General features: G+C 30.7%; 1 protein-coding gene across 1 annotated transcript in view; it reads left to right on the forward strand.

Annotated features, from left to right (window-relative positions):
* Window positions 1-16048, forward strand: part of LOC107447933 (rho GTPase-activating protein 26) — a 217277-nt gene that overhangs the window by 108216 nt on the left and 93013 nt on the right. Inside the window, exons 3-5 of the mRNA XM_087163953.1 lie at window positions 288-349; window positions 1634-1705; window positions 1813-1914. Coding sequence (XP_087020079.1) covers window positions 288-349; window positions 1634-1705; window positions 1813-1914 — 236 coding nt within the window. The remainder of the gene's footprint in view (window positions 1-287; window positions 350-1633; window positions 1706-1812; window positions 1915-16048) is intronic.

Raw genomic sequence — 16048 nt, forward strand, 5'->3', positions numbered from 1 at the left:
AATACATATAAACATCGCAACGTGGAAATTGTGATTCATGGTCACTGCATCATGTTATGACATTTATGTAGGAATTCTAGATTGCTTCATTTCAGACTTCATTCGATAAAATAGTGCCGCCATCTAGTGCAGTTTAGTTAAGTTAAGAAAGAACTTCTCTCTTGCTAAAAATTTTGTTCTCTCGTTTTTTTTAGTTTATTTATTTAATTTTTTTTTAAATATAATATAATTGCTATTTTTAATTATTCATTGAAAAATGATAATAAAGTTTTATTTTCACTTTCTAGCTGGAGCCTTAAAAGAGTTCAGTAACTTGCTTAATGCTATTGAAGATGAAAGAGATAGAATGGTAAGTGACAAGTCCTTAACTTTACGAATGGAAATAAAATGAATTGAAATATAATAATGGATTTTAAAAAAAAAGTTAAATTGTATTTTGATCAAAATTTTAATCACATCTTTTGCAAAAATCTTTCATAAAGTATTAAATAATCATTAATATGACTTAGAAAATCCAAGACGTTTAAACATTTATCCTTCACAAGCTGAGAATCACTTTTCGATGTCGAATCTTTATTCTTACTAATATTCTAAATTTTTAAGTATGTTATTGCAAGTTTTTTTTTATATTAAAAATCAGATCTTTTTGTTGAAGTAGTTGGTATTAATAAAATTTTATTTATTTATTTTTTTAAAATTTTCTACTTTATATGGAAAAAATTCTCTTTGAGCATACAATTTTAATCTCTGTTTAAAAATTAAACTATTAGTGAAGTCTGTTCTGTTCAAATTAGTTTCTTAATCAAATTAAAAAATAATTAGTTCCATGCTCTCTCTCAAAAAAATTTTTTTTAACAACACATTCAGAAGCTCCATTTTTCTCAATCTATCTTTCTTACATAGCTTTGTCTTTTTTTATACTTTATCTATGCAGGATGCTCCTTAATGACTGCCTTTACTATATAATTTTTGAATCCTTGTCAAAAATGTAGTGAAAAAACATACATTACTTGTGAATAATTATTTAAGTGTGATAAAAACAAAAACGTTATCGAAATATAGTGAGATAGGTTCTAACTTATTTGGTTGCTGTGGAAACAAACATGAGCTGAAAGGTCATTGGTAGAAATATCCTCTAGTTTCATTAGACGATCAAATTTTATTTATTTATTTTTATCACAGCATTTTTACAAGTGATTTCATAGATTTTGATAGCATTTTTTTCATTGTTCTACTGTATATACCTTTATTTCATTCACATTTAACGAGGATCGGAAAAAATATATTAAGGGCGTTCATTATGGAACACTTAATATCTATTTTTACAATTAGTTTGAAAGCTCAAAGGATCCAATTTATGTATATTAAACTGAGATTGAAAAGAAATATGTTTAATAAATATAATATTTTTTAAAAATATTTTTCTACTGTTTTAATTTCTATTAAAACTCTATATTATTCTTTGTAAATAATTCTAAATTATGTAAAAATTCTAAATTATGTTTTGTAACTAAAAATTTGTATTTAATTACTAATTATCCTTTCAAAATTTTTTTAATAAATTTATGTACATCTTTGTATTAAAAGTTTAATATCATATTCCTTGTTAAAAAAAGATTTTCTTTTTTTCAAGTTGGAGAAAGCTCAAATCGCATTTGTCGATCCGATCGAATGTTTCCGAAAAGAATATATTGGTGGAGCCAAGGTAAATATAATTTATTTCAGATACAATTTATGAATACTTTTTAGTCAGAATACTATTTAGAATACTTTTAGTTATTGTTACTAAACAATATTAATTATTTTTTTCAGGATAGACGAAAGAAGTTTGAGAAAGATACCGCCAAATTCTTCCAGTCACAAGACAGGCATTTAAATCTTTCTATCAAGAAAAGTGGGAATCAGCTTCAAGAGGTCAGTTTTTCATAGTTTAATCTAGGGTTGGGCTCTTCAGCTTGTGGCCCCTCTGATGAAATTTTAGTGCCCACATGAACTACGTATCTCACTCAATTTAAAGCTAAAAGTTTGATTACAAAAGGTGAAAATAAACCGTAAGGTGGCAATCGGTTCAAACAATAGTTAAGAATGCCAAATTTGTGAATATTTTTCAAAATAAATAAATAATCCAACACATTAGACTGCAAGGCTGATTGTGCTCCGGAAAAATCCGGATTTCTGGAATTTTTACTAACAGTGATCCGGAAGTTTCCGGAGATCGAAGGTCCAGATGTTTAAAAAATCATTGATCACAGAAGTTTCCGGAAATCAAATTTTCAAAGGTGGAACTTAAAAACACAGTTTATTTTTTTGTTTGTAAAGGAGAGCTTGAGAGATACTTTATAAGCTTATATTCATGATTAATATTTATTTTTTATCAGTAAATAGTTGTTATAATCATAAACTCAAGAAAGAAAGACATATTTATAAATTTTAATTACTTCTCCAGGTCATCATAGGTATGTGTAAAATTTTAAATATATTTTAAGTAAACTAAGAAATATTGAGAAAAAGGAAGAAAAAAAAAACCTTGTTTAAATTTTTTTCAATTTAAACTGTCTTTTTTCTTTTCTTTTTCTTTTGAACTCAAGAAATTTTCCGGAATTTTGACTTGGGCTCACAATTACCACTGAGACTGTTTCACAAAAAATTGGAGCCATGATAGCCTGGTTGGCAGGGCGCTGGACTCACTTTTGTAAGAACATAGTTTGAATCCAACCTGCCCAAGACTCCCCGTGTAGTAAATGGTGACTGGCGCATGTTAAATCTGTCTGGTCACAGAGTCCTCCATGTTCCCATACCAAATTATACCACTAGGGCAGTGTTCCCCAACCTTTTTTTCACCGCGGGCCTGTCAACGTTTGATAATTTTACCGCAGCCTGCTGGGGGGGGGGGGTTGATTGCTTATATTTTAGATTATTTTGATTTATTAATTTTAATTTAATTGTATTTAAACATGTCTTCAAAATAAAATACAGTTACGCCAAAAAATAAATCTAAAGTGATTTAACATTTTAACTTACTAGAACGTTAAATCAATGAGAACCCTGAGCTTGTTTCTTTGCAATGAGACGGTTCGATCTGGGGGTAATCGGAGACAATGATACATTACAAACAATAAAAAATTTATGTCACTACCTTCGGGGGCCCCCTTTTTTAAATAAATAAAAGTTTAATGGAGCACAGATATATTTAATTTGGGGTATAAACCTAGGAATTTAAATTTAGTTTCAATGAAATGGGTGCCACTGAAGATAAAAATCCAAAACATCTGAAAAACTTGTTTTTTAAGTCTTCTCTTTACTTTATGCAGTTGTCATATTTCACATAAATTCATTAATTGTCTCATGCACATTTAATAATTTTTTATTTAATGAATTATTTGATTTCAAATTTTATTTTGTTAGAAATCTTACTCCTTAAGTTAATTTGATCTTATACTAGGAACTTTTTAATTCATACACGTTACTATTGATTTCTAAAATTATTATTTTCTAGATTTTTTTTATTTGTGTTAAAGGTTATTTTTTTTCCCTGTGTATTTGTGTTAGTAAAGATATTTTTTTCTTGTGTGTAACTGCAAGCAGAATTTTATATTTGTATTTGTTACTATTATTTTCATGTAGATGGCAGCACAATAGACTCAATCTTTCAGAACATAGCAAACTGGTGGAAATTAAATGTTTGTTTCAAATTTATTTCTTGATAATGCAGAAGTAAAATTCTAGCTATATTATTAAAATTAAGGCCAATTGTTATAATTATAGTTAAAAGTAAGTACGGAATGGCTACTATAAAATTACTAAAGGAAATTTAAAAAAAAAAGGAAAAAAAAAGAAAAGTGGATCATACTGTTTAATGCTAATCTTTTATCGAAAAGTCAATTAATACTGACTTAAACATTATTTCTATGAGTTCTAAACAGTGAATTAATTCTACATTTTGAAGATCTTAGCGTTATTTTATGAAACAATATGTCTGTGTTTTCCCTTTCCTTGCTAAACTATTTTATGAAGTTGTAAACGATTTTAATATAAAAATTGATTTTGCTAATTCAACTATCTCTTTTTATAATTAATATTTTTTATATTAATATTTTTGTATATATATAATATTTTTTTATAAATTTTAAAATGCTGTTTTAAAGGCTTAGTAAAAAAAGATTTAAATTATGTTTTTAAATTAATTTTAGTACAAGAAATTCACGTTTTTAAAGATTTTCCGGAAAATTGGCATTTGTATAAGAAAATCTGTTGCTAAATATGCGTTTCTCTTCATGTTAAGTATTGACCAAGTCGTTGGCATTATTTGTTAAAAACATAATTTTAGTTTCGTAAAAATATGAAACATTACATTTTTAAATAAAGTTATTTTTTTTAATTTAAAAAGTGATGAAGTTAATTTTATATTTTGTTCGGTTTGCGTGAGATAAAAGCTATAAAGAGATTTTGCACTTCCACGCAGCATCCCGTCAAGTAAAAGCTTCATTAGATAGATTTAGCACTTCACGTAGCATTCTGTAAAATAAATGCTCCGTCAATTTATTGAATTATACCAGTCAAGATCAACCATTGGTAACAACCAATTTGAATAATAGTGTACACAACTGCTTACCATTCACAACCACAAAATTACTTCAATTTATTGAATTATACCAGTCAAGACCAATCAGTTACTAGTAGCAACCAATTGCAATAATAGTGTCCACAACTGCTTACCATTCACAACCACAAAATTACTTCAATTTATTGAATTATACCAGTCAAGATCAATCAGTTACTAGTAGCAACCAATTGCAATAATAGTGTAAACAACTGCTTACCATTCATAAACACAAAATTACGTCAATATTTATTGAATTATACCAGTCAAGATCAATCAGTTACTGGTAGCAACCAATTGGAATAATAGTGTAGACAACTGCTTACCATTCACAACCACAGAATTACGTCAATTTATTGAATTATACCAGTCAAAATCAATCAGTTACTGGTAGCAATCAATTGGAATAATAGTGTCCACAACTGCTTACCATTCACAACCACAAAATTACTTCAATTTATTGAATTATACCAGTCAAGATCAATCAGTTACTAGTAGCAACCAATTGGAATGATAGTGTGGACAACTGCTTACCATTCACAATCACAAAATGACGTCAATATTTATTGAATTATACCAGTCAAGATCAATCAGTCACTGGTAGCAACCAATTGGAATAATAGACAACTGCTTACCATTCACAACCACAGAATTATGTCAATATTTATTGAATTATACCAGTCAAGATCAATCAGTTACTAGTAGCAACCAATTGGAATGATAGTGTGGACAACTGCTTACCATTCACAATCACAAAATGACGTCAATATTTATTGAATTATACCAGTCAAGATCAATCAGTCACTGGTAGCAACCAATTGGAATAATAGACAACTGCTTACCATTCACAACCACAGAATTATGTCAATATTTATTGAATTATACCAGTCAAGATCAATCAGTTACTGGTAGCAACCAATTGGAATGATAGTGTGGACAACTGCTTACCATTCACAACCACAAAATTACTTCAATTTATTGAATTATACCAGTCAAGATCAATCAGTTACTAGTAGCAACCAATTGCAATAATAGTGTAAACAACTGCTTACCATTCATAAACACAAAATTACGTCAATATTTATTGAATTATACCAGTCAAGATCAATCAGTTACTGGTAGCAACCAATTGGAATGATAGTGTGGACAACTGCTTACCATTCACAACCACAAAATTACGTCAATATTTATTGAATTAGACCAGTCAAGATCAGTTACTAGTAGCAACCAATTGCAATAATAGTGTAAACAACTGCTTAACATTCATAAACACAAAATTACGTCAATATTTATTGAATTATACCAGTTAAGATCAATCAGTTACTGGTAGCAACCAATTGGAATGATAGTGTACACAACTGCTTACCATTCACAACTACAAAATAAGAAATTCCAGGTTCGTCCTTTTTAATTAATCAGATACGCATACTAAAACTAAATACACTCATTCCTCCTGTTTTGAAAAAAAAATCTTAAATATCGTTTATTTTAAACGAAAAAATAAAAAATTCACGGAGAGAATTTTAAACAATCCTTTCACAAAAGTCATTAGTAAATTCCCAAGAAGATAGCTGGATTATTTTTATCTTTATGTAAAACAAAGCATCTCTTCGTTATTCTCAGCATCTGCATTTAAGTACCTGGTAATGAAATGAAAGATATTCTTAATTTGATTAGGTACGACGCCGCGAATCTTAATTGTAGCAGGAAATTACCATTTGCATCAAAGCAGTTGCGTCTTGCTAACTACGAACTGCGGGGATATCAGACGGGACTCACGAGACGTGCCAATTTAAATCATTCCGAGTTAATTCCGGACGCATTCTGCTAGACCTGGGCGTGCCTCTAGGCGATTCATATTTAAATTAAATTTTTGCCCCCGCATACTACATTTATTAAAATGTTCCTTGTTTTTGTTAGCTGCTGGAATTTAAAAGATAATTTGGAGGGTAATGCTTTTATTAGCTTAAGTTGCAATTTTGCTGTTTACAGATGTGTTGTGTTTATAATAATTAGTATTTTCCTTCAACGTTAGATAAGCAGTTATTTAACTACAAGGGTGCGTAGCGTTTTTAAAAAGTGCTTATTTTCGTTTTTTAAAAGCCCTTAAAGGTGCTTTTTTCATTGGGTGTTTTTAAAAAGTGCTTAAGTTTCCCTTTTTTAAAATGAGATTTTTCCTTTACCATGTTGATTTTCGCTATGAATTATGCAAAAAGACACAGTTCACATTGTTCTGTTCAACGTTTTCACAATTCATTCAACCCAATCTATTTCGGCGTATTGTCAGTCCGTAGCGTATGAAAACGCCATTCGTTTTACATGATTCAAAACTTCATGGTTTTTGACAATTGTCAAAAACTATGCCAAAAGTTTTTTTTTTTTTTTGTTGACGTGACGGTTAAAACAAGATAAAACCGTCAATTGTCAAAAACTTTCCAACCCTGCCTAATTATGATATTTTTGTAAAGTGCTTAAAAATATTTTTGAGGGCTTGAAAAGTGCTTAAAAGATGCTTATTTTTTGTTGAATAATTAGGCTACGCTTTCTGGTTGCAATTTTACTGTTTACAGATGTGTTGTGTTTATAATAATTAGTATTTTTTCATTCGACGTTAGATAAGCAGTTATTTAACTAGTTTTCTAGATTTCTATTACCGAGGAATAAATCACAAAAATGGGGAAGATTTAAGTAATTGTTTCTGATTCTTATCTACCACTTCACATTTTAAAAATCAATGTTAGGCTCGTCAAGTATCAATTCCCCTAAATGACACATTCTATATTCTTTCGCAAAGATTCCTTCACAAAGACAGTCATGAAGCTTTGTGGAACATAAACAAACTAATTATGCATCGAAGTTGCCGAGCAAAAGTATATCACGGTTACAATAAAAAACATAAACAAATAATAAATCTAAATCTTAAGTTAAGTAAAAGACGGAGACGAGTAAGAATTTTATTTTAACAAATTTTGTATGCTATTCGGTTCTGTATTTAATTAACTTCACTTTAATTAACATTCTAACTTATGTGGAGAAACTTAGCTTGACTTTAACAAGCCATTTTACTTATAAACGTTCAGCTAGCGCTGACGTCATACGTCACATGTGTGGGTATCCGTGATCTTCTTTTTGAAGTGCAAGTATCCAATTGAGAAGGAAGGTGTGTATATACTTTGAAATTAACTAATGGAAATCTCGTCTTATTTGTTGTTGTGACACCATGGAAGAAAAGTGTCTAACATATTAGATCACTTTGTCTTATTTATCTGTATTTGAAGCAGAACTAAAAATGTAAGGTTATAAAAACGAAACCTCCAAAAGAACAAAATAAATATAAAACCAACAAAATTTAATTGAACTAAAAATAAAAGCTTCGCGCCATAGTGTATCTCTATATATTAAAAGACGAATTGAAAGACTGAGAAACTTATCTAAGAAAATTTAAAATTATAAAATTAAATTATTATTCTTGAAATTATAAAAAAAGATGGTTGTATTTTAACATGTTCTGAAAATAACGCAAACACAATTGCGCTTATTACTTACTGATCATTATAATGCAAGATCTTTAAGTTAGAAATTTCTTCGGCTTACTCGAAATAGGGTTGAATGAACAGTTGATATCGCAAACAAATGCCACCTTGCAATAACCAATCAGGATCGAGATATCCACACTGCATCACTTGCAGATATATCATTGAAAAACTGACTATCTTTTTTAAAAAGCAGAAACGGAAAAAAAAGAAGAAAAAACATCGTAGATCGTGCTAAACCATAGCCGAACTGCATCAGAATCTCAAACTACAGCTCAAGAAATTTTTTTAATCGATCTGATCTGAGCTCTGTTGCTATGCTAAACTATGCTTGTTACGTTACACTTCGTTGATACATTATAAATTTTGATACTCCGTGTTCGGTGCAAATTAAATTTGAATTCGTCATATCATAAACTTGATTTTATCTAAGCTCTTACAGCGCATTCGTTTCGTCAAATTATACTTGGAGAGTTGGAGTTTTTTTTATACTCTTAAAGTAAAAAGTAGTCAAGTAAACTAAAATATTTTATTTTAAGGAAACCTTTTTATCACAAATAAAATCGATTTAAGCAGCAATTTTGATATCGATTTTTTTTTTTTTTTTACTCTAGTATTATTTCAACTTACATTTCCTATATACAATACAGTCCTATAAAAGCTATCAACGCTGTTTTCAAAGTGAATGATATTTATTTCGGTTTGAACGAAATTCAATACCCGGAAGACGCTTAAACCTATCATTTTACTCGGAAGTTCCATTAATCATTCATCTCATTTTTTCCACCTCGAATCGAAACTGTTAGTAAATTTCGCTTTACTAACGGGGTATATTGCGGTGTAAACAATTCCAACTCCACCCTGTTTGCCATAAATCTTTTACGTATACTTTTCAGCCAACGTTTTAAGCTTATGTATTTTTTGAAACTTTTCAGGTGAGTAATATTATCATTCTTCAAAAAGAAAAGCAAATTAAAGTGCATATCTTCTTTTCGGTTCTAAACATTGTTGTATCAAGTTGAGAACTTTTAGGGGGAATAACGAAATTTTGTTATTATCCGAGGGTAATGCTAGCGTATATTTGCTCGTTGGGCAAGCTGGTTTCCGATCTCGGAGCAGCACAACAGATTTTTGTACTCAGAAACATAATTGAACAATGTCTCCGATCTCGGAGCAGCACAGCACAACAGATGTTTGTACTCAGAAACATAATTGAACAATGTCTCCGATCTCGGAGCAGCACAGCACAACAGATGTTTGTACTCAGAAACATAATTGAACAATGTCTCCGATCTCGGAGCAGCACAGCACAACAGATTTTTGTACTCAGAAACATAATTGAACAATGTCTCTGCTCTCGGAGCAGCACAGCACAACACATGTTTGTACTCAGAAACATAATTGAACAATGTCTCCGATCTCGGAGCAGCACAGCACAACAGATTTTTGTACTCAGAAACGTCATTGAACAATGTCTCCGATCTCGGAGCAGCACAGCACAACAGATGTTTGTACTCAGAAACATATTTGAACTATGTCTCCGATCTCGGAGCAGCACAGCACAACAGATTTTTGTACTCAGAAACATAATTGAACAATGTCACCGATCTCGGAGCAGCACAGCACAACAGATGTTTGTACCCAGAAACATAATTGAACAATGTCTCCGATCTCGGAGCAGCACAGCACAACAGATGTTTGTACTCAGAAACATAATTGAACAAAGTCTGAAAAAGAATTCTTCCTTATACTTAAAATTTTATTGATTTTAGTAAGGCATTCGACTTTCTCAATTCGGGATATGCTGTGGACGATCTTAAGGAATTACCTTGTCTCTTAAAAATTTTTAAGTATCATAAAGAGTATTTATGACGGCAGTAAAGCCAGAGTAGAAGTTGATGGCACACTGACTGAATTATTTAATGTTCAAACAGGAGTAAGTCAAGGCTGCGTCTTGCCGGAATTCCTATTTATAATTGTCATCGATTGAATCATGAGGAACACAATTCCCAATCAGAAAAGAGGAATACGATGGAAATTTGACACCACTTTAGAAGACCTCGATTTTGCAGACGATATTGTCCTCATATCATCTAGTTTTAACGATCTGAATATGAAAACGCAAAATTTTAACAAATATAATAACGAAATTGGCCTTCAAATTAGTAAACAGTAAAACAAAAATAATGAGAGTAAATGCGAAATCTAACGGAAGCACAGAAATCAAAGTCGAAAAGATCAAAGAGGTTGATTCTTTAGTTTATCTCGGAGCTATTGTTAATAAATAGGGCGGAAGTAACGATGGTATTTCCGAGAGAATCAGAAAAGATAGATCTTATTTTAGAGGTCTTTACAATTTTTGGAGAGTCTTAAATATAAAATTAAAAACAAAAATAAGTGTCCATAAAGTTACGGTGCGTTCCATTCTTCTATATGGTGCCGAATGTTGGAGTTCGGAAATCAGAAAAAAAAAAACTTGAAACTTTTAAAAACTTCTTTTGGCCTAATGGCTTCTTTTTCTTCTGCCCCAATAGTATAACAAATAAAGACCTTTTAACAAATGCTAATATCCCATCTGTTAATGGAGAAATTTTAAAACGAAGATGGAGATGGCTCTGCCATATACTAAGAACAGATAGAAATAATCCTGCAAATTTTGCTAGCTCATGGGCGCCTGACGAAAAGAGAAAAAGAGGGAGACCGAGACTAACATGGCAAAGATGCATCAAGGAGTATCTTAGTAGAGCAAGATGAACTGGATGGGAAGAAGCGCGTTGCCTGGCCAAAGACAGGAGGAGTGTGTGCGGAAGAGGACTCGAAGCCTTATGTGCCAGTTAGGCACGAAAAGGATAAGAAATTAATGCTAGCTAAAGTATATACAAATGTATTTTATCAGAACACTATCTTACGGAATGCATCTATACAGCTTCATGGCATACTCGTGCATCGAATATCACTAATCTACCAACTTGGCAAAAACAATTCATAACTAACAATACACTAAAAACAAATTATTATTAGTAATGGATTTTCTTTCTGATAATATTCTAAAATTTTAAATATATATATATATGTAATAAGCGAGACAACAACCTCTATGTTATCCCGCCAGATGTCGCTCGTCTGAACGAAAGGCATAGAACTTTCTTGATGTAAATGAAGAGAGTCAATTGGAATTGTCTGTTGAAGTAGTTTCTAAGTGAAACGGGTAACCTTAGTGGTTAAGAGTCTAGATGACTATATTATTAGTTAATTGAAGTTTGTTTCTGTGTGAAACTTGGAACCTGTGTGGTTCGATCCTGTGTAACTAAATGTTTCTGTGTGAAACTGAGAACCTGTGTGGTTCTATCTTAATTGTTTTGAGAGTCTGTGTGACTCATATTATTATTAAAGAATAAGCATAATCATTAAATGTCTTGATTGACTTCATTAATGGTAACCAAGGCATTTACATATATATATATAAAAAAAAATTATTATATATTTTAGAATGCTTACCTATATGTTGTAAATACTGTACATATCTTTTCTATTTAATTTTTTATTTATTATTATAACATTTTAATTACTTTCTTTTTTTATTTAATACCTGGAAATCAAAATTTTAATGGAGAACTTAAAAAAAAAAAAAAAATTTTTTTTTTAAAATTAACCTTTTTTTCCCCCCTTCATATTAATTTACTTTTCAAAATTCATTTATTGTCACTTTCTATATGCCATATATATATAAAAAAATTTCTTGTTTAAACTATAATTAATAATTCTGTATATTTGTAAACAAATTAATATTTCTGTATATTTGTAAATAAAATTTTTACCTCCTTTCTTTTGAAACTTTAAATAATTGATTGAAGTTGGCTGGAAGTAGTGGCCAGACGCGGATTATACGGGTAAGGGTTTTGCTAACCTAGATACGTATCCGCGTCTGGAAGGAAAGAAAGAAAGTATATACAAATGAGATTTTTTAGGAGTTTAATATTTATATTTGTACAAATGGATTCTGTGAGAATTCATTTACTAGTACTGAATAGTTTATTGTACCTTTTTTTTCAATGAAAAACCTATTCCCGATTTTGACGTTCCTAAATCCTGAATTAGAAAATCTTCTCCGAAAAATGTGCGCACCAAACAAAGAGGTTCTACATTCGATTTTATGTAGGACAAAAACTTAAAGATGAAAAATAATCTCATATTTATAATGATTATCATATGAGGGCGTGGCCTGTTGTGAAGAAATCGAAAAATACGTCTGTATACAGCATGTTTCTTAAGCATAGGTGCCAACCATGGAGCTGTAAAGTAAGTCCGCTGTCATACAGTGGAACCTCTTGGGTGCGGCCAATCTGTTTCTCATCAAAATGGTCATAAATGGAGGCTGGTCGTCGTTCTTAGGAGAAACTCCATTGAATTCAAAATGTTATCGAAGGTACAAGATTTGTCGCTAACGATTTTATTTTAAGTTAATGTCATTTTCTTGGTGCGGAAATGCCACTTGGCGTCATGAAAGCCGAATCGATTAATAAAATTTAGCGTCAATATAAATGATCCCTTCTGATATAATTATGTGCAAAAACTAATTTACCAATTATGAGCGATAGAGCTATTTTAAATAAATGAACAGTTGTGTTTTCTGTTAATGTTTGCATTTAATTTCATGTTATGAAAATTTTTTGACTTTTTTTTAGAAAAAAGAAGAGGTTTGTTTATTCGAAGATGCTTAGTTTTCTCTAAAATAACTTTTGTCGTTCAACTTTAAAACTAATTCATTGATAACATCACCTTTAGTGCACTCTGACTGCAAAATGAGGTTGTGGATCAGAGATCATCAAAAAAGAGCTCTCGAAATAAGAGCCACACACAAATACTTTGAATACACTTTTAATCTACTTATTTGTCATGTTAATTATGATAGTTTTTCGCGTTTCCTTATTTGAACTTTTTCGCATTTGGTATGAAGGTTTGCCCGGTCGCTGGGAGAGGTTTTGATGGTCTCTCCTAAAAGTTTTCTTCAACACGAAGTCTATTGCAAAAATTTTATGCCTCCCAAAAATGGTCGTAAATAGAGGAGTAATTCCACATTTCTCTTCGTCCCTTACATCAGAATACCCTCTGTCACGTGTTGGCTCTCTTGGCGATTTGGAAGAGAAAGAAGATAGTTTCCAGAACTACCATATTTTCTGCTTGTAATAATAGCCCTTGAAATAACAAGAAGAAACGGAAAGCTGAAAATTTCTCTCTCAATTCGCCCTCCAGTCACGTGGTTTCATTCTGTGGACAAAAATTATCGTGATTCGCGTGTTCCACTTGCATTATACTTCAATGATGCCTTTCCTTAAGTCTTTGCACCCAATATTATTTAAAACTTTAGTGAAATAACAATTAAAATAAGCTTAATACGTTTCACACAAAAACTTCTTATTGTGATTATCAGGTCTTATATATTTGCTTAAGTTGTTTATAAATACTGGTGATAAAAATCACTGTAAATTAAATTTATTACTTGATTAAGCATAATGTTTTTTTTATCACTTTAGATAAAAATAAACTTTTTGTTTAATCGGGAGAAGTTGGCGTGCATGCGTAATCACCAATTTTAAAAGATTTTAATCCTTCCTTTGGTTTTCCTCTTAGTAATTTCAATAATGATTGCTCAAACTTTAAAAGTTTTTTTTATCCTATAAATTTTATCTAGAACTCCTAATGTATATACTTTTCTTTTCTTTTCTAGCTCTAACTAGCATTTTAAAAATATATAGGGTCGGATCTTACAAAACACCCTGCATATAAAACTCGGTTATTTAAATAGCATATTTTCAAGTCAATTTATGATTTTTATTTTTTTTACTCTCACCCAGTTTAAGAAACACTGTTTCTAGGAAAATTAATAAATAAGGTATGTAATGTAGCTTTTGTCATCTTAATACAAAACTTCTTTCCAACATTTAAGAAGTAATTAAAAATAAAAATATGTTTTCATTTTTAAATTTTTCATGTTTGGATTTTCAGTTTAATGATGTAATTATGTTGTCCGGAAAGTTTGTTAGGTGACATAAGGACAAAGCCGGCACGAATTTTCTATACAACCCAATAGTTTCAATATTGATTTAAAAACGTATATTTAATCCATGTAGAGAATAATATAATGCATTCATGGCATAATATAACATGGTGTAACGTTTTTAAAAAGTGCTTAACTTCCCCTTTTCGAAGATGGGATTTTTTTCTTTAGTATGTCGATTTTTGCCACGTATTATGCAAAAGCGTGCTTTTCTCATTGTTCTATTCAATGTTTTCAAAATTCATTCAAGTACAATCTATTTCGGCGTACCGTCGGTCCATAGCGTAATCCTGAGGGATGTTTCCCAGACCGTCGCCAATAGCCCATTGTGCAGCTCTAGTGCGACGTAAATGAACTACAACAACTACAATGGTCCATAGCGTATGAAAGCGCCAATCATGTTACATGTTTGATGAAATACTTGTGAGTCCGCATGTGCGTCTGCTGAGCTGGGTTTGGTGAGATTACTGCACTCTCATGTGCAACTCGTTTTGCAAGATATTCTCAATTTCTGGTTTCATTTTCCACCCTCTGATATCGATCCGAAAAATCTCTTGATCATCTTATAATGGCTAATATAATCAAGAAAAGAGTTCTTTGTCAGAAACTAGTTATTTTATCGGGATTATGTAAAGTCTTTGAAAATTATTTTGCATTTTGTTAATGTATATAGTGCTTAAAAATGTTTTTTGAGTGCTTAAAAATGTGTTTTGAGTGCTTAAAAAGTACTTAAAAGGTGTTTATTATTTTGTTGAGAGATTCGGCTACGAACCTTGTATAATATGTATATTTAATTCGTGTATGGCATAATATTGATACCTACATTTTCTTAATTCTATTCATAAATTGTATAGAATACAAATGATCGATTTTCAACCGTTTTTTTATTTCAATATTTGAATAGCTTACACTCAGCGCCAACAAAATAACTTATAGCTTTAAAGAACTTTTGTGCTTTAAAAGCAAGTCATTAAAATGGAAAGCATAAAATTTTCTCTCCGGCTCTCTTATCGACATTCAAGTTAATTACTTTTCTCCCCATCTGGTGCTCCTAATAGTTTTAATGAATTCCCTTTCTTTGTTATTCTTTGATAATTGTTATGGAAGTGGTCGTTGGAATTGTTGAACAAGCTGCTTGTCAGTTGACTTTTTTAAAGTTTAGTATTGATTTATAAATACCTTTCTGTTCATTTGATAATGAACGGGAACTTAAATATTCAAAGATTAACGAGCTTTTATGTAGTCAATGCTCTGAATGGATAACCGTTGTAATTATTTTATGTCTTAAGTAAATATATACTGGGCTTTCCTAAAATGTCTTTTGAATAAATTAAGGAAAAACGGAAGAAGGTAGGAGTGTACGCTTTTTGCTGCGTTCTCATTAGGAATATAAGTCATTTATTCTAACCAAATTATAATTTGGTGCTAAGTTCGTTGATTATAAAAATTATGAAACAATGTTTTTTTTTTTACTACCTGCCGGATCATTGCTACTGAAATATTTACACAACACACACAGTTAAATTCACAGTTAAATTTTTTTTTGTTACATAACTGGTTTTGAATATCATATCCAGGGGTCTGTTTAGAAGAAATTTGGGTCCCTTCACAAAATATCTTTTCATAAAAATGGACACTTCACAAAATATTTTAAATTATAAACGGACCTTTCACAAAATAATTAATCTTTTAATCGGACCCTTCACAAATTTGTTTATCTTCATTATTGTTTTGTTAATCGAATAAACCCTTACCAGGAAGGGGGGAGAGAAAGACAGATGTAAACGAACTAAATTTTGTCTTCAGCAGACGCTTCTTCCTTTATTCGTCCGAAATGAATATTCAGCGTTCAGCAGT

Source organism: Parasteatoda tepidariorum, chromosome 5, assembly GCF_982258835.1.
Source record: "Parasteatoda tepidariorum strain Cologne lab strain chromosome 5, Ptep-v5.0, whole genome shotgun sequence".
In the NCBI taxonomy this organism is placed as follows: domain Eukaryota; kingdom Metazoa; phylum Arthropoda; class Arachnida; order Araneae; family Theridiidae; genus Parasteatoda; species Parasteatoda tepidariorum.